The sequence below is a fragment of the Vulpes lagopus genome, chromosome 1, assembly GCF_018345385.1.
Source record: "Vulpes lagopus strain Blue_001 chromosome 1, ASM1834538v1, whole genome shotgun sequence".
In the NCBI taxonomy this organism is placed as follows: domain Eukaryota; kingdom Metazoa; phylum Chordata; class Mammalia; order Carnivora; family Canidae; genus Vulpes; species Vulpes lagopus.
Genome location: NC_054824.1, coordinates 29,375,200 through 29,396,521, shown reverse-complemented (window position 1 = coordinate 29,396,521; position 21,322 = coordinate 29,375,200). Strand labels below are relative to the sequence as shown.

General features: G+C 37.4%; 1 protein-coding gene across 9 annotated transcripts in view; it reads left to right on the top strand.

Annotated features, from left to right (window-relative positions):
• DOP1A (DOP1 leucine zipper like protein A) overlaps positions 1-21,322 on the top strand; it is a 114,563-nt gene that overhangs the window by 92,233 nt on the left and 1,008 nt on the right. For 5 of the 9 annotated variants that reach the window (XM_041762516.1, XM_041762509.1, XM_041762523.1 and 2 more), the window contains 15 exons: positions 580-714; positions 2,389-2,444; positions 3,633-3,737; positions 7,922-7,988; positions 8,323-8,467; positions 8,639-8,718; positions 9,966-10,075; positions 10,332-10,481; positions 10,619-10,680; positions 12,692-12,844; positions 13,940-14,076; positions 14,945-15,000; positions 16,060-16,224; positions 18,889-19,018; positions 19,947-20,006. In XM_041762516.1, coding sequence (XP_041618450.1) covers positions 580-714; positions 2,389-2,444; positions 3,633-3,737; positions 7,922-7,988; positions 8,323-8,467; positions 8,639-8,718; positions 9,966-10,075; positions 10,332-10,481; positions 10,619-10,680; positions 12,692-12,844; positions 13,940-14,076; positions 14,945-15,000; positions 16,060-16,224; positions 18,889-19,018; positions 19,947-20,006 — 1,611 coding nt within the window. Of the gene's footprint in view, positions 1-579; positions 715-2,388; positions 2,445-3,632; positions 3,738-7,921; positions 7,989-8,322; positions 8,468-8,638; positions 8,719-9,965; positions 10,076-10,331; positions 10,482-10,618; positions 10,681-12,691; positions 12,845-13,939; positions 14,077-14,944; positions 15,001-16,059; positions 16,225-18,888; positions 19,019-19,946; positions 20,007-21,322 lie in introns of those variants that run through there. The other 4 variants (XM_041762563.1, XM_041762554.1, XM_041762580.1 and 1 more) reach the window with 3 other exon arrangements.

The following is a 21,322-nucleotide window of genomic DNA, read 5'->3' as shown; positions in this document are numbered from 1 at the left end:
GAAGTAGGAAGTCAATAGGAAATTGAAAAAAATCATGAAATAGGAAAAAATAGCTATCTGTATTACTCAGAAATAAAAAAGAGCTGAGTTGAGCATGATTGCTTTGGGGTGTGAGATATAGGATAGGACACAGCTGTCTTTTCTTGTAAGGCTTATTGTCCTGTTTGATTTTTTTGAAATGATGTATATACATTGTATTGATACTTTTTTTTTTTTTAACCTAAAGTAATCAAGAGACTTGCAAAGTCTTTTATATTAAAAAGGGGCCATGAGGGCAGCCTGGGTGGCTTAGCGGTTTAGCGCCACCTTCAGCCCAGGGCCTGATCCTGGAGACCTGGGATCGAGTCCCACATTGGGCTCCCTGCGTGGAGCCTGCTTCTCCCTCTGCTTGTGTCTCTGCCTCTCTCTCTCTCTCTCTCTCTCTCTCCTCCCCTCCCCTCCCCCTCTCTCTGAATAAATAAGTAAATAAAAAAATCTTTAAAAAGGGGGGGGCATGAAATATTCTCTTAATTCTGTGATTTCTCTTAAAAGACTTATGTACCTACATACATACAGAAATACAATGATGTGTTTATTCAGGTCATTCCTACAGCCAGTGAAGAACAGCTTTTACTAGTAGAACTGGTTCGCTCAATCAGTGTCATGAGAGCAGAAACTGTTATGCAGACTGTGAAGGAAGTTTTAAAGCAGCCCCCAGCCATAGCCAAGGACAAGGTAAGAAGAGCTTTCCTTTGCTTTTATTTATAGTTCTATTTCAGAAATGATGCTGGTAGGTAAGATATTTTTTTGTACAGTAATGTCCTTTTAACTCTTACAGATTGCAAAGAGGAAGGCATGTTGCCTTCACTCTACTGTGATAAAAATATTTGTCAGCAGTGACTGCCATTGGGATCTTTCCTGTAGCCAGTGAAGAGCCATTAACTGCTAAGATCTCTTATGTGAACATTTAACGTAGTTAAGAGTTGTATGACTGAATTCTTAGGGGAGGTTTTTTTTTTATGGTCATTTAAAGGAAGAACATGCAACCAGAACCTAAGGTCTGCTTACTTCAATTGTTGCTTTTTTTTTCTTTTCTGTTTTTTTTTTTTTTTAACAGCTTCTTTATTGCTTTCTCTTTAGAACGAATGTCTAACGTTTTGCCATAACCTTAGTTCTACTTAGTGTCATTTCTTGACCATGTATAATCTCAGACTTTTCAAGGACCACAGAAACTAAATAATGTAGTCTGCATTCACAATGCATTGCCTCTAATTAGGCAGATAAGAAGTCTCCAAATCAGTAAAATTATGGACTTCTCTACTTTCTTCTGCTCTTTGTTCCAGCAATCCTAAAAGATATTTTCAGAGAAAATATTTATGACCTGTAAACATTAGACTGTAAGCCAAGCCAAAATAAACCAAATCAGATCCTTAACAGAATTATTAAATGTATCTAAAAATGTTTTTTTTTTTTTAATTTTATCTTTTTCTTGAATTCCCAATGGAAAGAGTATACTTGTGTATGTGTGAATAGCTAATATTCATACTAGCTTCGTATTAATTGGCTTACTATTCTAACATCACCCCTGAGGCATTTGCAATAGGATTAAAGTTGCCTATGAAAGCTCAATTCATAATATTTTGAGCATCTGCTTGTGCCAGACATTGGACTAAGCATGGAGGATATGGAAATAAGTACTAGCAAATTCTGCCCCACCCCCTACAACTGCTCTAAGTTCTGAAGCCAGAACTTGATTTTTCTTTGTGTGATAAAGGGCAACTTTCAAGGGAATAGTTGATACTAAAAAGAAACAAATTGGTAAATGTCAGTGGACATCAGTATCATTTTCTTGCCTATTTCTTGCCTATTGCTAGTTTCTAAGGGCAAGTGTTTTTTATTGTATGTTAACACTTGGTACTCTCTAGTTAAAGAATACATTAGGATACTATTAGTAGTTGACATCAGATTTGAATAAGCTACATTAATTTAGTAGAAACTTGTAGTAAAATAGATTTAAATTCAAATTTCATAAAAATCTTCAACCCAATTCTGCTAGCACTAAACAAGTATACGCTGATTAAAATAAAACTGATCTTGATGCTTACAGAGAGTAGATGATCATTGAAAAGTAATGGCTGGAGTGTCAAACTTTTGATGTATTGCAGGTGGGAATTGAGAATCTTTTGATTTCTTCTATGCATTTTCAATTTTTTAAACAGCTCCAGGGTTAAGTTTTTTTCCTACTAAATGAAAGAGACTTTGTGAGGCCTTTTTTATGACAAACTAGTGTTTTTGTTTTCTTTTAATGTTTAGATTAAAAATTGGCAGTAAAGTACAGAGTAGTTGCAACAATAAAAAAGCAAAGGCAGCGTTTTTCTTCACTGTAAAATTGATTTCTTTTGTTTATAGAAACATCTTTCTTTGGAAGTCTGCATGCTTCAGTTTTTCTATGCTTATATTCAAAGGTAAGATAACCGATGTGGATCTCTCCTTACTGCATTAGCAATGTGTCAAAGATAGGGAATAGAGGAGAAAAACACCTGAATTCTTTCAAGTTGCTAATTTGTCCTTTGGAAACGAAAAATGTTAGAACATTGCCTATGGGTGTATTTATACAAGTCAGTGGGTACGTTAATGAGCTTGCCATAGAGATCCTGCACCTAAAGACCTAAGTTTATTGAAGATACACTGGATACTGAAGCAGTGAATTTTAAGAAAATCATTTAAATATAAGTGAAAAGCTGAATCCAACTCTTGAAACCATGCTTGTTGCTACCGAATTCATTATTATTTTGATATAAGTGAACATGTGGTAATTTAATCTGATTTTTTTTTTTTTTTTAATATTAGGGATGATGATAAAATACCTTCTGGTATTCCAGTTTGGTGTTTAGTTTCTTGTTCTGGTATTCCAGTTTGGTGACCCCTGAGCAGAAGTCTGCTGAGTTTTGATAGACTTCTTACTAGAGAACCTGAATCTTAATCCTCCCTTATAGGGCAATTGCATTTTAATCACAAAACTTGGCATCAGTTTGTGATCTGTGACTAACATCTATAGTTAGGTTAGGTCGTATATTTAAACTGTGATTTAAGCAAGGACTACCTAAATAAAGTTTGAACTTAGATGTATAGAAGTGTTAGAGTTAAGGCCAGACCAAAACAGAGATAATCTTAATTTCTCTAGATGTTAGACCGATGTTCAGGATAGATTGATGACTCTCCCTTAGATGAGCTAAAGACTCATAGGTGATGGAAAAAAGAGCAAATACAAGAGTTAAGTGGAGAGAATAGGACCAAGAGCAAGGGACTATGATGTTAGTAATTAGACTTACTGCGATTGTATTTTACTTCTGAGAGTCCATGTTATGAAAAACTGGGATTTGTATAGCAAAATTTCTATAAAAAGTCACACTGGATATTTTAAATCTGTTCTTTTTATATAATATTGGTATTTTAGAATACCAATTTTATATTATTTTATATTATAGAATTTTATATTATTGGTAGAAAACATAGAGCTTTTAGGAATTTTGCCCTGTTATAGTCTACACAAATTTAGGGAATGTTTAGAGAAACTAGTAGGAAAATGTTTTAAAGGCTGTGGGAAAATACAAAGAAAATTACATATATACAAAACCATATTTGTCTTGCAGAATTCCAGTGCCCAATTTAGTGGATAGCTGGGCATCACTGTTGATACTTCTGAAAGACTCTATACAACTGAGTCTTCCAGCCCCAGGGCAGTTTCTTATACTTGGGTAAGCAATTTCACTTAAAAATATTATTTTGAAGAAAAAAAAAATGTTCATTGTCTTAACTGCTGAATAACAGATGTTTTTAGGTGACCATGGAATCTCTCTGTATTCTCATGGAATTCTCAAGGTATAGAATTAGACATATGGTTTGAGACCTGAAGAAAAAGGGGCTGGATTTTGGTAGGGAAGAAACAGTGTGTCTTTGTACAAAATGCAAATGCACTAACATAAAACTAATAATAATTGCTTTAGGGATGAGTAGGATGGCTGATGGGGAAGAGGAGAGTCATTAGAGTTTAGGGCCCTCAACATAAACAGGCTTAAAAAGTCATTTTCTCTATTTTAAAGTTTCTTTATCTATGTTACTAATTTGTACGATTACTTGATAAATCCATCATCCGTTCTTAACTGCAGGCATCATGGTATCATGGACAATGTTGGTTTTTTGCTCACCATTGTTCATTACATGTCTCCAGTAGATACTAGTTCAGTGAATGAAGGTGTCAGGAGCAGAAAGCCTTTGTGGAGACAGAAATGGGAAGGAACACTAGAGCAATGTGTATTGTCTGGTTTGGTTCTTAGAGTAGAACAGAGGGGGAAAGATGAAGATGAAAAGGGATCTGGGAGCTAGATGGGAAAGGATTCTGTGTTTTAGTTTAAGATATTTGGTCTTGCACAAGGATGGGAGTGATGGCAGGTCTTGAAGAGGGACATGACTGGCAAGTTAGTAGTAGTATGGATCCGAGGAGAAAGAGGCTAGGCTAGGAATGCTGTTCCATTTGGGAGGCAGGGGGTGTGTGAACTACCAAGGATGGGACAGTACAAATAGGACAAAGAATAAAGAAAAAGAGACCAGTGAGGGAGATAGAAAAGGAAATATCAGAAAACTGGAAGAAAACCATATATGTTCCATGTTCTAGAAAAAGAGAAGAGGCTCCAGTAGCACTTGCAGAGAGATTACAGAAGACCGGGGAATAATAAGAGGGTGTATTTATTGATGATTTCGAGAGGACTGGTGATTTAGGAGAGAGGAGTTTAGTGAGATAGTAAGCACAGATGTTAACAGCCCAGGGTTAAAGTGAGAAAGTGTGGACTACTTTTTGAAGATGTTTAATCATGAGAAGAAAGAGAAACCATAAAGTCGCAGTAGGAAAAGTGATTTGGAAGTCATCATTAATGGTAAAGAAGATCTGGGGGCCCCTTGCTGGCTCATTCCATGGACATGGAGTTCCAGCCCCATGTTGGGTGTATTTGGAAAAAAAAAAGAAGAAGAAGAAGAAGATCTGAGGATGTTAGTGAACAGCAAAGATTTTGAAATTGCCCTCTGCCTGCATTCAGTTCCCTGCTCCTTCACTTCTTAGCTGTGTGACCTTGGGCCCATTATTTAACCTCTCCATCTATAAAATGCATATGATAATAATGCCAACTGAAAGTTCTTATGAGGATTAAATTAGTTAATATTTGTTAAATTCTTAGAACAATGCCTGGCCAATAATGGGTGTTATTTAAGTGGGAGCGATAGAAGATTCTAGTCTAGAGAGAAGAGGGCTCACTGATAGCATCAGATTCCAGAGGCAGCTGGGAGGGAGAACAGGGAATGGCAGGTATAAAAGTGAGAAAGGAGAATACATTTTCTTGAAGACTTTGCTGCTTAAAGGTTGATGTTTAGCCAGCAGCATTGGAATCACCTGGAAGCTTACTGGAAATGTAAGATCTTAGGCTTCACCCCAGACCAACCCCATTAAAATCTGCTTTCTAGGAAGATCCCTGTGATTTGAGTGAGTACACCCTAAAGATTGAAAATGACTGCTTAAGATATAAGGAGGGGGATGGAAAGAAAATAGAGTAAACTTTTCCCCAACCTTTTTACATTACCTCAGACAGTCCAATGAGGTCTTTAATAGCCAGCAACAGTCAACCTGTTTTTATGCTGAATGGATAGAAATTCAACCAAGTGCAAAGAACTTTGACCTTTTAGTTAACTTCTGTAGTTCTAATAGGGATTTTATATGTGTAGATGTGTGATTCTATATATAGAGGTAGCTTCTGCACTTAATTCCCTTATGGGAACTATCAATTCTGGCTTGGCAACCAATGATCTAGAAAATTTTGAAGTGGAGGAGGAGGAAGGTGAAGATTCTTCAGTGAGGTAGCCTCAAGTTTTCTGGTAAATGGGAGAATGTAGTCTTGCACTAGGCAGCAGAGAGGAGGTAGAGGAACCTTGCTGAGTGTTTGGTGAGAGTGGGTCAGCCTGAGGTAGTTCAGTGACACTGAGGTCCGACCGCAGCCGGATACCTTGCTCAAGAATTTCAGGGATCATGATGATCCCCAGTCCCTCACACTATTTTGAAAATTATCTAAATCAAAAACCCGAGGGAGTTTTAGGCATTAAAGATATAATGAAAAGAGCAGAAAACGCAATGTCTACAATTCTTGAATCAAAAGTTAAGATAACTGGTGTGCAGGAGTTTTAGTGTAAATGTAACTCCTAGAAATCAAACAGCGTAATCATGAAGATTTCTACTTCTTTTTGGATCTCTAGTTCCAGCCCTCATCCCTGTGACCTTGGGTACCTCAGTAAACCTCTCCAAGGCTGTTTTCCCATTCATCAAGCAAAAATAATGGCGCCTGCCCTACCTACCTGAGTAACAGGCTCAAAGAAGGAATATATGTAGTTTTTTGAGTTATCAGCAAATAACCCTGTCGTTAAAAATTAAAGCTATCTATTGTGACTTGTGGCTTCTCCACAGAATACTGTCTCCTTAGATAACTTTTCTTCCTTTCTCATTTTTCAGAAAATAAAGGATCCCACCTCCTTCTCAAGTGTGTATACTCAGATTGTTTAAGCAAAAAGTTGGACAATTTCAGAAAACCTAGGAACTTCATTCCCTTTTTGAATTTCTGGTTATGTGTTTATTACCAGCCATTCCATTGATGCTCTAAAAATTCCTAATTATAAAATAGAAATTGATATGAAGGTTGCTTTTTAATATAACTTCACATGTTAGTTTGGAAATAATTATGCGTATAATTTATCTTAATAAAAGATAAATATCGGGATGCCTGGGTGGCTCAGTGGTCAAGTGTCTGCCTTTGGCTCAGGGCACAATCCCGGATCGGGCTCTCTGTGGAGAGCCTGCTTCTTCCCCTGCCTGTGTCTCTGACTCTCTCTCTGTGTCTCTCATGAATAAATAAATAAATCTTTAAAAAATTTTTTTAAAAAGATAAAGATCAGTAAATATTGAGTGGAACTTTAGCAAACAAGAGAAGTTGAATTTTTTTTCATTCATGAAGTATTTTTTTAAAAGACTTTATTTATATATTCATGAGAGAGAGAGAGAGAGGCAGAGACATAGGCAGAGGGAGAAGCAGGCTCTCTGCAGAGAGCCCCACATGGGACTCGATCCCAGGACTCTGGGATCACGCTCTGAGCCAAAGGCAGATGCTCAACTGCTGAGCCAGCCAGGTCTCCCGTATTAAATAGATTTAATCTATTTATATACACACAGGGTAAGAAACTTTTCTGTGTTGTAATTTAAGATTGCAGGGGTTTGGGGTTTTTGTTTGTTTTTTAATTTTTTATATATATAAAACAGAAACAAAAATATATAAATAATTAGTATACTCTCCATAAGTTATTACAGAGTGAACACATCAATTATATAATCAAGGCCAAATTAAGAAATAAAACACTATATGTCTTCTCAGGTCCCCTCCCAATTACTGTCCTTCCCTTCTCCCCAAAGATAAGCATCATTCTGACTTCTAACACCACAGATAAATTTTGCTCTTTTTTTGAACTATTTGTAAATATTTTATTTTATGTCTGCTGCTTTCACACAACATATAAGATTCATCCATGTAATTTCACATAGCTATAATTTATTAAACTTATTGCTGTTTGGTGTTTTACTGTATGAATATGCTAGAATTTATTTCTTCCTTTGCTGGACTTTGAGATACCTTCCACTTTGGTGCTTTCACAAGTAATGTCATGAGCATCCTTGTATATGTGTTTTTGTGCATATGTTTATTCCTTTTAACAGACTCAAAGGATACTCTATATATTCATTAAACATATAAAATAGAAATTGAGGCCATGAAGCCACTTGGTCATTGTGAGATATCAGATTGCATCATTTCCTTTACACTGATACCCTGTTTGTTTTTTTCTTTGGCCCTTTTAGGGTTCTGAATGAGTTTATTATGAAAAACCCTAGTTTGGAAAATAAAAAAGACCAAAGAGACCTTCAGGTAAGGCATTTTGAATTGAGGGCTGTTGCCAAAACTTTGTCTCTCTCAGTGCCCTCAACTCTAAAAAGATAAGGTCTGGGACGCCTGGGTGGCTCAATGATTGAGCATCTGCCTTTGGCTCAGGGCATGATCCCAGGTCCGGGGATCGAGTCCCCCCACATCAGGCTCCCTGCAAGGAGTCTGCTTCTCGCTCTGCCTATGTCTCTGCCTCTCTCTCTCTCTCTCTTTCATGAATCAATCAATCAATAAAATGGTCAAATAAGATCATCTATGAAGTTGGGCGCACACACATACATATGCACACATATACATAACTTTTTCCTTGTCTCTTTAGGATGTGACTCATAAAATAGTGGATGCAATTGGTGCCATTGCTGGTTCTTCTTTGGAACAGACAACATGGCTGCGACGAAACCTTGAAGTTAAGCCTTCTCCCAAAATAATGGTGGACGGAACCAATTTGGAATCTGATGTGGAAGGTATTGATCTCAAACATTGAGGTTTATATTCATAGGCACCTGTGTAGTATGAAATCATTACAACTAGCACTGCAAGCACTATAAGATCATCCCTTTTCTCATGTTAGCAGATAGCTTTTGTCACTGGAAAAAGACCTAACTGTATCTTTACCTGTCTTTTCTCTTATTTAGATATGTTATCACCTGCAATGGAAACCTCAAACATAACTCCTTCTGTATATAGTGTCCATGCATTGACATTACTTTCTGAGGTAAATATCAAGTTTCTTCACATGAACTTCCAAGTAAACGATGTCACATTTCAATATTAGCAAGCAGTTCTTACAGAGGAGTTTTTAATTTGAAAAACCGTTGTGTGCTTCTAGAGATCACTGTATAGAATGAAGTTTGTTTTTTTTTTTTAAAGATTTTATTTATTTATTCATAGAGACCCAGAGAGAGAGAGAGGCAGAGACACAGGCAGAGGGAGAAGCAGGCTCCACCCAGAGAGCCTGATGCGGGACTCGATCCAGGGTCTCCAGGATCATGCCCTGGGCTGCAGGTTTCGCTGCACCACCGGGGCTGCCCTAGAATGAAGTTTTGACTTTGTAGTCAGACTATGTAGTTTGTTAAATATGAGTGATAGCTTTAGATATTGCTTCCTTCCCCATGCACTATTTTTTAAAAGTATGATTTTTAAAAAGAAAAGTGCTTTTGGGGATCCCTGGGTGGCGCAGCGGTTTGGCGCCTGCCTTTGGCCCAGGGCGCGATCCTGGAGACCCGGGATCGAATCCCACGTCAGGCTCCCGGTGCATGGAGCCTGCTTCTCCCTCTGCCTGTGTCTCTGCCTCTCTCTCTCTCTGTGACTATCATAAATAAATAAAAAAATAAAAATAAATTTAAAAAAAAAAAAAAAAAAGAAAAGTGCTTTTGTATCACAGTACGATCAGGAGGTTAGAGGTGGTATAATGATGCTTACCACTCTGAAATATCTTACAGCTGACCAATATTTTTAAATCTATCTTCTGACATGCTCTTTTTTATATCCTGTTATAGTCTTGCAGGTCGCTTTTGTTTCCCCTTTCAGATGTGGATACCAAGTCTCACAAAGATTAGAATGATATGACTAAGGCCAAATAGCTATTAATTGATAGAGTTGGGACTTAAATTTGGTTAGTTTATTTCAAGCCCTCTTTTAACAAAGTCAGAGAAATAGAATACTGGGTGTCTAGTCTTTAATCCACCATTTACTCACTGTCACATTAGAAGGTTCTTGATCTCTTTTTTCTATACTTCCTTGTCTCAGTTGGAAATAGTAAAATTTGCTCTACTTCTGTCCTATATTTATAGCGGGCAAAAACCCAAATAGTGGCAAAAACCATTCATGTAAAAATGGCTTAGTGAGATCTGACTTTAGCTTTTTCTAATTTTAAGGTATTCGAGGCATTCTTATAGACTGAAACTCCAAATGCTGTCAGTTTTAGCTGCTAGATTATACTTCATTTCTTATGTTTTTTAGGTGTTGGCTCATCTTTTGGATATGGTTTTCTATAGTGATGAAAAGGAACGGGTTATTCCTTTACTTGTAAATATTATGCATTATGTTGTGCCCTACCTCCGAAATCACAGGTATTGTTACTAACGGTTATTTCTTAATTCAAAACCTATTAGAAACACATTGTGTTCCTTTATTTCCATTTTTGGAATTACCACAAAGTGACATTATTTTTGCCTGGAATTGTAATGATTAAAAAAAAATTATTTCTGTTATGGTGCCTTCTGTGTCCTGTCATTGTTCTAGGTGACTGTGATCACTCATGAATCACATGATGATTCAAGTCACAGCATACAGGTTAAAGTGGTTCTGGTTCTCCTTCCCTCCTAGTGCACATAATGCCCCTAGTTACCGAGCCTGTGTCCAGCTGCTGAGCAGTCTTAGCGGCTATCAGTACACGCGGAGAGCCTGGAAAAAAGAAGCCTTTGACCTTTTTATGGATCCCAGTTTCTTTCAGATGGATGCTTCTTGTGTTAATCAGTAAGTCGTCATCCTTTATTCAGTGCAATAATGCATCTTGCTGAAATTATCAACTATCCTGCCAAGTAGAACACTTTTTTTTTAGTGGTAACAACAACAAGATCTTAGTTACATATCATAATCCTTGTTTCTTTCAGTTGGAGAGCAATTATGGACAATCTGATGACACATGATAAAACAACATTTAGAGATTTGATGAGTGAGTATTCATAAACAGTGTGTTTCTTGATCTTGACCCATTCTTACTGTTTACCTTGTTTTTCTCCAGAAACTACTGAATTAGCTCTTTGTCAAGTTATAGTTAAAATCCTATAGGGATGGAATTACTAAAATTTAGAAAGGACCAGACATCTGGGTGGCTCAGTTAAGTGTCTGCCTTCAGCTCAGGTCATAATCTCAGGGTCCTGGGATGGGGCCCCCAAATCTGGCTCCCTGCTCAGCAAGGAGTCTCCTTCTCCTTCTCACTCTGCCCCCACTCCCACCTCCAACTTGTGCTGGCTTGCTCACGTGCTCTCTCTCTCAAATAAAATCTTTTTAAAAAAAGTTAAAGAGGACAACATGGTGATAAATGAATAGAACTATTTGTTTTTGTTTTTTTTAAGATTTTATTTATTCATGAGAAACACACAGAGAGAGGCAGAGACACAGGCAGAGGGAGAAGCAGGCTCCATGCAGGGAGCCCGACATGGGACTCCATCCCAGATCTCCAGGATCACACCCTGGGCTGAAGGCAGCGCTAAACCGCTGAGCCACCCAGGCTGCCCTATTTGGTTGTTTCTAATTTGTGTCTAAATTGTTTTCCCAGCACACAGCATATAACCTGGCACATAGGAAGCACTCAATAACTAATTACTAAATGGATGAAAGACTGATAGATGGTGAGGCAGGGAAAAGCCGGCAGTTGGATTCAGCCTATCAGACAAGTCACTCTCAATCCAAGGGCTCTGTTTATCTCCTCTGAAGGAAGAAAGAAGGACCAAGAGGATCAGAATCATGCTCCACCCCCCTTCTACTCCATTTTGATTGGTTTTATATTAGGGTTCTTGTATTTCATCTGAAAAAACGGTTTTCTTGTTGTCATTTTATTTATTTATTTATTTATTTATTTATTTATTTATTTATTATTTTATTTATTTATTCATGAGAGACGGAGAGAGAGAGGCAGAGACACAGGCAGAGGCAGAAGCAGGCTCCACGCAGGGAGCCAGATGTGGGACTCCATCCCGGGTCTCCAGGATCACACCCTGGGCTGAGGGTGGCGCTAAACCACTGAGCCACCCGGCTGCTGCCGGTTGTTGTCGTTTTGATTTTAGTTATTTACTGTAAGTAAATAACTATACTTAGCATGGGGCTCGAACTCACCATCCTGGGATCAGGAGCCACATGCTCTTCCACCTGAGCCAGCCAAGTGCCCTGGTTTTCTTTTAAAGTTACTAAACTGACCTTAAATATTAAAGCTGGATGACTGATGGTTTTGTCTAAGTTCTTTAACACAAGCTGTAGTTTCCTATCTGGGAAAGGGGCAACATAGTTTCTCTCCTCTCACCATCACAGGATGGTTTTAAGATTCAGATTCATCTGTTCAAACAATATTTATTAAAAGACAAATGGGCCAGGCTGTTATTGCTAACCTTAATTAAATAAATGAATTTATTTCAGGGAGAGAGTAGTTGTGAAGGAGGTAGGGTGATAGGATAGTTTTGAAGTAATACCTAAAGAGCTCACAGGTGAGATGAAACTATAGAAGCCAACTCTGGGAAGGCCCGGGGACGAATTATTCCTTGCACAGGGAACAAAAATTACAAAACCCGGGCCAGATAACTTTTTAAAGCAGTGAGGCATTCGGCAGATGGCCTGAAATGTTAGAGGGTTTCATAAAATGGTATTGTTGGTGTTCAGAATTTTCTAAATTTTCATCTTTGTCCACATTCACAATTGCTACCCCCGGTCTTCCGCCTTATATGTGCTGGGTGTCTTTGCCAGCCCTTCTGCCCCAGAGAGGAGCCTCAAATCCTCCACCCTAAGCTCCTCCTACTCTTGAAAGTCACAGGGTGTCGAGCCATTTTTAAAAACAAATAACAAAAAAATAAAAAATAAAAAAAAAATAAAATAAAAAAAAAATAAAAACAAATAACAGAATTTTTTTTTTTTTTTTCAAATGATTGGATGGGTATGTGACCACCTCTCTGACTTGCACTTTTTTTTTTCAGCTCGTGTAGCTGTGGCTCAGAGCAGTTCCCTTAATCTTTTTGCAAACCGGGATGTGGAGCTAGAGCAGAGAGCCATGCTTCTCAAAAGATTGGCATTTGCTATTTTTAGCAGTGAAATTGACCAGTACCAGAAATATCTTCCAGATATACAAGGTAAATAGTGAAAACCTATTTTCTCTGTTTTCCAAATTAAGTTTTTTTATTCCTTAGGAAATACTTCACCTAAACTGTAAGTTGGGGTGAAATATATACCAAGTGTAGGTGGTGGAGAATGTTGTAGAAATAGAAATTAGTTCTACTAAATCAACAAAAGTTATCATCCGCAGCATGTAAAAAATCAAGCACTCAATTTGTAGGACTTGCCTAAGTGTGGTCTCTATTTTATTTTTTGGTTCAAAATTGCTAAGAATTCGTTTAAAGACGAGGCATAAGACTATTTTGCTGCAGGTAGGCATGTTAGTGGGTTGGGGTTTTTTGTTGTTTTATTGTGGATAAGGGGTTACATATTTTTAAGGAGAACTAAAATATAGTCAGAGCCAAGAAATTTTGGCCAGAAATAACATTTGGAGGTCGGTAGTTTGGGTAGGGGATTATATAAGGTTTTTGATAACCTTTACCAAATAGGTTTCATGGCCTTCTGTGTCACCCTGTGCCACTAAATATCTCAACAGTGGGGATGGACTTGCCCTGAGGCAGAACTGTTCCATACCTGAGTCAGTGTACTTAGGCAGCCACCAGCTTCATCAGCCAACGTGGGCACTATGCAGGGAAGGAAGGACAGTTAGGACAATTGTCCTCTCTTTTGGGAGATCATTTCTCTCAGAAGATAAGTGGCTCCATCTTTCCTAACCCTTTATACCAAATGTCAGATATGCAACATGGATAGTTTGTCCTGTGACTTTTTTTAAGTTGACCAAATTAGTGCTACTCAAAAGTGTGATCTGTGGATCAGTACCAGTCTGTTATCCCTTTCATGATAAGTTCGGAAATTTATAGTAAACATTTTAAATTTTTTTAGCACTTTGACAGAATCTGTTGAATCTGATTATAAAATATTTGTATTTTAGATCTTCCTTTATTTTCCTAGTAATTTTTATATTTTATGAAAGTAACAATCAGCAGCAGATTGGATGTTTTTTAATTGCTCCTTCACCAGTTTGAGAAGTAGTAGGCTAGGTTACGTGGAAAAATTGACATGAAAATGATTTTAATTATTAAGCTACTGAAAATATACTGCCTTTCTTTCAGAGAGATTGGTTGAGAGTCTCCGTTTGCCCCAGGTGCCAACTCTTCACTCTCAAGTGTTCCTGTTTTTCAGAGTGTTACTTTTAAGAATGTCTCCACAACATCTTACCTCACTCTGGCCTACCATGATTACTGAACTTGTGAGTTAATTTTAATCATCAGGTTATAAATCTAAATTATAAAACAGTGTGATTAGCATCAGCATGCTTACTATATAAAAACAAATTGTGGAAAAGAACTGAACTCTAGTTAAGCTTGTTATAACTGACAATTTTTAAAGTTGAAAATGGTAAAACAAGTTTGATTCCATCTCCATACAGCTGAAACTTCCTTGAAAATCGTTACTTCATCTGATCTGGTTTCATTTATTCTCTCCTACGCCACATTTTTAAGTTTGTCTTGGCTGCGAGGCCTGGTGGCAGTCCCTAGCACTACCTGTGGAGTGCTTAGAGATGGTTTACCTGGGTTTAAATGGACTGCCATAAGGCTCGTGCTCACTCTTGAAGGGTGGCACTTACCCTAGCTAAGCTTCCTCCACAGAGACTTTCATTAGATTTTGTAATCTCCTAAACAGTAAACATCCCTGAGTCCCACCACACCAGTCCTCCTCCCTGGATCATACCGTCATCCTCATCTGAATGATTTGGGGAGCTGGGGGAAAGAATATGAGTAAAGAAAGGGAAGTGTATTTGTAACTCTGAAAACCCAAGCATTTATAATCTCACAGACTTTGGCTTGAGGTTTTTTATTTATTTATTTATTTTTAAGTAACTAACAGTGTTCCAGCATCACCAAACAAAAGCCTGGCTTCATCCCAGTTTGGTCAAGTTACTAGGAATGTTCTGTGCTAAATTTGCAGTTTAACTTTCAGAAACTAGGTAGGATTTAATTAGATTGAATCCTAAAATTTATTTTTGAAATAATGAAAACATAGCCTGAAGAGAACTTGAAATAAACATTAAATATCCAGCTTAAATAAACATTTAACATGAATTTCACGGTCTTCAGGTACAGGTATTTTTACTGATGGAGCAGGAACTCACTGCTGATGAAGATATTTCACGGTAATATGTACTACATTTCCATATTTTCTCGTCAGTGTTCAGAATCCTAAGTCATCCAGAATGTTCCAATTAGGAGAGTACAGATACTGTTTTTTTTGAATATGTTTGTCTGTTATAACCTAATCAGTCATATTTGGATATAATATAGATCATTAATTTCTTAACCATTTCAGTCTAAACTATCAGCATTCATAGCCTTTGTCTTCTTAACAAATGAAGTTTAAAGCAGTATTATTTCAGCTACATGAGCTGTGCTGGTTTTGGTAGGTCAGATCATGTCCCTGAAACATGCAGCAAAACCTATCATGGCAGGTAACCAATACCTAAGGTATCCGTATGTCCAGATTTTCCAGCATGATCTCCATGTACTACAGTTTTGTTCTTTTTAGTATAGGCAGTATACTAATACGATTAAGTATAATTTTTTATTTATGTAGAAATTTTGTACAAATAAAGCTTGTAAATTAAAATGTACCTTAAAACCATATGTTTTGAATATATTTTATTCTTCAGTGCTAGGTTTAAAAAAAAAGTCATTCCCGTGCCCTAACAACTTTTTTTTTTTTAATAGAAAGACCCCTCCCCCAATCTTTGCAAAGACATCCAGTAGTAGGGAGATCTCTTGGTTTTATAGATTGTATTTTTATATTTCTTGAGTGTAACGTAAGTTATCCTGTACTATTGTTACATTCTCAACATAAGTGAACTTTTTAGGGACACCTGGGCAGCTTAGTTCGTTAAACCTCCAACTCTTGATTTCAGCTCAGGTTCTGATCTCAGGATCATGAGATCGAGCCCCACATTGGGCTCTGTGCTGGGCATGGAGCCTGCTTGAGATCCCTTTTCCTTTTCCTTCACCTCTGCCTCTCCTCCACTCTTTCTCATCACCCCTTAAAAAAAAAAAAGTGAACTTTTTATTTGAAAACAGCAGAATGTAGTCATGACCTTCCTCAGCAGTTACTGGTACACCTACCAGAATGAAAACTATTAGCTGGCACTTTGGGAATTACCTGTTAGGAAATGGGAATAGCTGCTGACAGCACTATCTCCTGCTTACAGGACTTCAGGCCCCTCTGTGGCTGGTCTGGAGACGACCTACACAGGAGGTAATGGCTTTTCTACTTCATATAACAGCCAGCGGTGGTTAAACCTCTATCTATCTGCTTGCAAATTTTTGGATTTGGCTCTGGCATTGCCCTCCGAAAATCTTCCTCAGTTTCAAATGTAAGTAAAAGCAAGGATATTAAACGGATATTTTTGGAAATGCATCTGCTTTGATAACTGACATCTAGGACTAATTTAAAAGAAATAATCTTTTTTTTCTAAAATGGGGGGGGGGCAACACAGTTACTGGTACTGAATGGTTGCTATAGATAAATTAACAGAGCATTTAAAAACTGCCTACCATATGTGAGGCAGTGGGATACAGGAGTCACCAACTTCCAGTCCAGTGTAGGGGACATACAGTTGAACACACGCTGGGTGTTCTGAAAGCTGACATGCAGGAGGCTTTTGAGGTCATGCAGCAGAGACCCCTTCCTTGCTTTAGGTCTGTGTGCAGATCTATACTGACATGGTGAAGAGTGAGGGGGTGGTGGAGGCACACGGGGAGTCTGGGGGGTTGAAATGGACCTGGTTTGTGTGAAATGCTGAGGAATTGGTATTGCAGGAGCAGAATGTTGTGGGAAGAGGCTGGAAAGAGGCTGAATGCTGTAAAGCCTTGAAAGCTATATTAGAGCATTTGAACCTTAAGGACGACAGAAACCCATTGACAATTCATAATAAGGAATGAAGTGATGTTACCAGGCTTGCATTTTAGAAATTTTATTTCAGCTGCATAGTTTAGACAGAGGACTGGAGATGGGCAAGCCTGTAATCAAGGAGGCTTTTATTTCAGAGGATAGTGAACTGAACTAGAGAGATGATAGCAAAGGGGAAAGGGAGAAACTAATAGAAGTAAATTCTCATATTTAATTATGGTTTCCATTTTAATTTTTAAATAGGCAAGCTATATGATTGTTTTATCAATACAGCTAACTTGAGAATTTATCCATATGATCAAATATGTATTTATATATAATGTATTTTATTATTCTTCTGGAATGGAGTATCCATAGGATGAAGAGTAAGATACCAAAATCTGCTTTCTATACTGGACATACTCTCTAAAAATTGCTGTTTCACAAGCTTACTTTTTATTAAATTTAATAGTAAGAACTAGAATATCTGAAAACTATTATACATCTATTTCTTAACAAATATGAGGAGTCTGTTTAAACTGATGTTACTCCTGAAGAAATTCAGAAAGGGATCCTAAGCAGAATTGTAGGAAAGTGGCCAGAATTAATTAGGATGCTTATTATCATAAAAGTGATGGAAACTATAGGTTTTGATGCTCTAGGAAGAACACTGAAGTAGTATGCTCATGGTATTGGCTTTTTGGCTTCCATGATCAGAACCAAAATGAGTTCATCTGGTTTACTTGTCAGGAGAATGTTACTAAAAAAGGGATGAAGTAGGCTGTAATACTGAAAATAATAATAATAATAATAGTTTTTTAAACTGCTTTTAAAAATCTATTAAGTAGTAGAAGAGTGACATGAGAATTTAATCTTGAAAGAGTAATATCTTTCTAAACATGAAATATTTTCCAAAAGTTAGAGAACCACAAAAGATTTTAGTCTCTGTAAGACTAAAAAATACCATGAAGTGGAAAAGGCAGCAATGAGTTGTGTGGTGACAAAAGTCTAACTTGCCTAGTATGTAAAAAATCAGCCCAATACAAAAATGAGCCGACAGATTTAACAAATAGTTCATAGAAAAGGAATGGCCTATAAACATTAGAAAAGTCATACTTATCAGAGAAATTCCAGTTATAAATAACCATCATAATAGTTAACATCTAAAAGTATATTCTTTTTAACCTTAACAGATTATTATTCTCGTTGCAAGCATACAGTGGTATCATCCAGTTGTTCTCCAAAGGAGGTGATGTTTACCAAAATTCAAAATACATTTTCTTTGAGCCAGTAATTCTGCTATTTCTAAGGACTTCTATATCACTATACTGTCAGATGTGTACAAAAGTCAGTATTATGTAAGGGTGGCCATTGTGGCACTATTTGTAATACCAAGAAATGGGACATCTAGGAGACTGGTTAAATCAGTTCATTCCAACACTATAGTACCAAGTAGTTGTTAAAAGACAATAGGAGGTTTTATATATTATCTCCAGGATATCTATCTAGTTAGAATAAGCAGCAGTCATGCTTTTTTAAAGTTTATTAAAAAGGAGGAGGTTGGTTGTATGCATATATGCTCTATTATGCATGTACTCTGTATGGACACACAAGGGACTGGTGATACTGACGGATCCTGTGGTGGGAGGGAGACAGACTACTTTTCCTTAGTATGTCCTTTGATACGGTTTGAATTTTTCCCATAGTCAGATATTAATTTTACTTATTAAAGACAAAAATATTAGGGAGGTATGAAAGAAGTTCTATTAATTTTTTTCTTTTCCCCCTACTGTGTGTGTATGGGATCATCTGGCCAAGTATATGGTAGAGATTTTGCCCATTAACAGATGAGGATGGAATCATTTAAATTACTTGCTTTGTGCTCACAAAAAACAAACAAAAAAAAAGAAACAAAAAAACCCCACTTTATTTACTATTTACAACCCTATGAGGTAGTTAATAGTATTTTTCTTTAATGGTGAAGACAAGGATCAGGTTAAGAATCCTGTCCTAGGTGACAGGGCTGCAAGCAGCACAGCTGCCATTTGAATTTAAGTGGTGGGGTCGTGATCTTTTTCACTATACCTCTGTGGCCTTATCTTGCATGGTACATCTTGTCTTACCAGTATCAATATTCTTCTGTACACAGGTACCGGTGGGCCTTTATTCCAGAAGCCTCAGATGACTCTGGTTTGGAAGTCAGAAGGCAGGGCATACATCAACGAGAGTTTAAACCTTATGTAGTTCGACTAGCAAAACTTCTTCGGAAAAGGGCAAAGGTATTGCATTCTTCTTTTTTCTTTTTAAATGTAAGAAGATAAAATTTGTAAAGTGTGTTTATATGTCTTATGTACTTTATATTTTTCAGTGTGCATCAGGCTAATTAGAGATCCTTGCCCCAGAAAATAATAATGAATTTGGCATGCTCCTCAGTGAGCCTTTGTTCCAAATCTTTTGTCCTTTTTTTTTTTTTTGCATTAAAATTTTTTCAGGGGCATCTAGCTCACTCACTTGGTAGAGCATCTGACCCTTGATCTTGGGGTCATGAGTTTGAGCCCCATGTTGGGTGTAGACATTACGTACAAAAATAAACACAAACTTTTCAAAATTTTTTAATTTCTTCAAAAATGTAGAGTTTGGGGATGATGTGGGTTTGCAGTGTGTGCTTTGAGTGCTCAGAAATTTTCCAGTCTTCTGGGGTCCCCTAATCAGGCAACAGCCCCTAAACTGAACCACATTCCACAAACTAGAACAATGGGATGGGAGGACAGTCACTTAAGAGGGTGTTCTGCTTGAAGGATCTGAGGAACTTGATTTTAAATCAAGTTGTTTCTTTAGGAACTAAGTAAAAGGGCAGAGATGAAGATAAAAGTTGGATCCAGAGTTTGTAGAATAGACCTTGGGTACCTCTCACTTTGATATCAGAGTTCAAAAAAATCATCATGATGACAAATCCAGAAGCCGTGTGATTGTGTATGACCTCAGGCACATGCACTTTGTCATCCCTGCATCTCTTTACTATTGACAGTTTTTATAAGACTCCTCTTGTATCTGAGGGATAAAGACAGCTTTTTGCCTAAAACATGTCCCCCAGCATAAGAAAAGTTTTGATTAGAAAGCATTTTCTGCACGTTAAACAAGGTCTTCATGGCCAAGCATACTTTTCATTGGAACAAAGGCTATGAGTTCTCCTCTTTCCTTCCACAGGACAAGGAGGAGGACTTTAAGACAGTGATTTTGGAGGGATTGGAGATGGCCAAGCATCAGGTGAGGGTGGCTTTTTGATGCTTGTGATATGGTGGCTAAAGTTGCCACATCTGGACCAAATATTGAAACACAAACCCAGGTCTGGGTTTCAACAAGTACAAGAGAGGTAAACAGGAAGGAAGCCTGTCTTCAAGTGTAGACTGGTGAAGTGAAAGGAGAAATCATTTTTCTGGAAACATGTCTGACTTTTTAATTTTATTTATTTTTGAGGAGGTGGTATTCTGATGAGCAGAGCACCACAAATGCACTCTTTATTGGTCAATAGCTTCATAGTAAAAAGCCCTAAGTATGTTTTGTCTGGAATAGAAACAAAAAGTCACACCTTAGTTCTCTCACATTTGTAAACTAGTTGTATAGAGGGTTCAAGGATATTATGCATTTTCCCTCAGGATAAACTCATCTCTGTTTACCCTTAAACTACTATTGGATTGCAGTTTGATGTAGGGGACGGTCAGCCACCTAATGGTAGTCAGTGATGTGAAAGTCAGTCCCAGGACTGGTAAAGCCAGTGTTCTAGTTAACAGGAAGAGAGATTTTCTGTACCCTCGGTTTTAGATTGGGAGGTTAAATAATTGCTGGGACTGGATGATCTTTTTTTTGTTTCCTCCTGCTTTAACTTCAATCTATTTTCCTTTCTCAGGATTTCATTTTTAAATGATCACACACCAGAAAATAAGCTGGGTTTTTACATCTGCATTCTCCACTGGGAAACTAGTGTTATTTAAAAATTAGATTAACAGTGAAAGTTTCTCACAACATCTGATCTCACAATATCTATCACAAGCAAACCATTTGTTAATCAATAGGACAGATTATAGTTCTGCTTTTTAAGTTCCCCTTCATATTTTTTTGCCCATTTTCTCTCTACTCAGTGTTTTTGTATCTGTGATTCTGCCCAAATCCAGACATCTCAGTTCTCTTTCTTTCCCTAGAGATCTACATCTTTGTATAATCTAGTTGGCTGCTTAAACCAGCCTCTTGGTACACAAATTATTTTAACTGTATTTACTTTTAGTTGGACAGTTTTCACCTACATTCTTGTTTGACTTTTCTGCTGGAAGATAGATTTCCCCACTTTTTAAAATGAGGAACCTTTCTGCATCTTGCCCAGATGCCCCTCCAGTGAGTAAACTGCAGAGCCGTGACACCAACCCTGTTATTTTGACTCCAGGTCCAGCTTTCTTCCCCATGTTGTTTACCATGGGGAAGAAGCAAACGTCATTGTCTCTCCTGAGTGTTCTTTTCCTTTCTCTTGTACTGACAGTTATTCACTTTGAAGCCTACTACCATCTGTGGCAAGTGTAAGCCACTTGGCT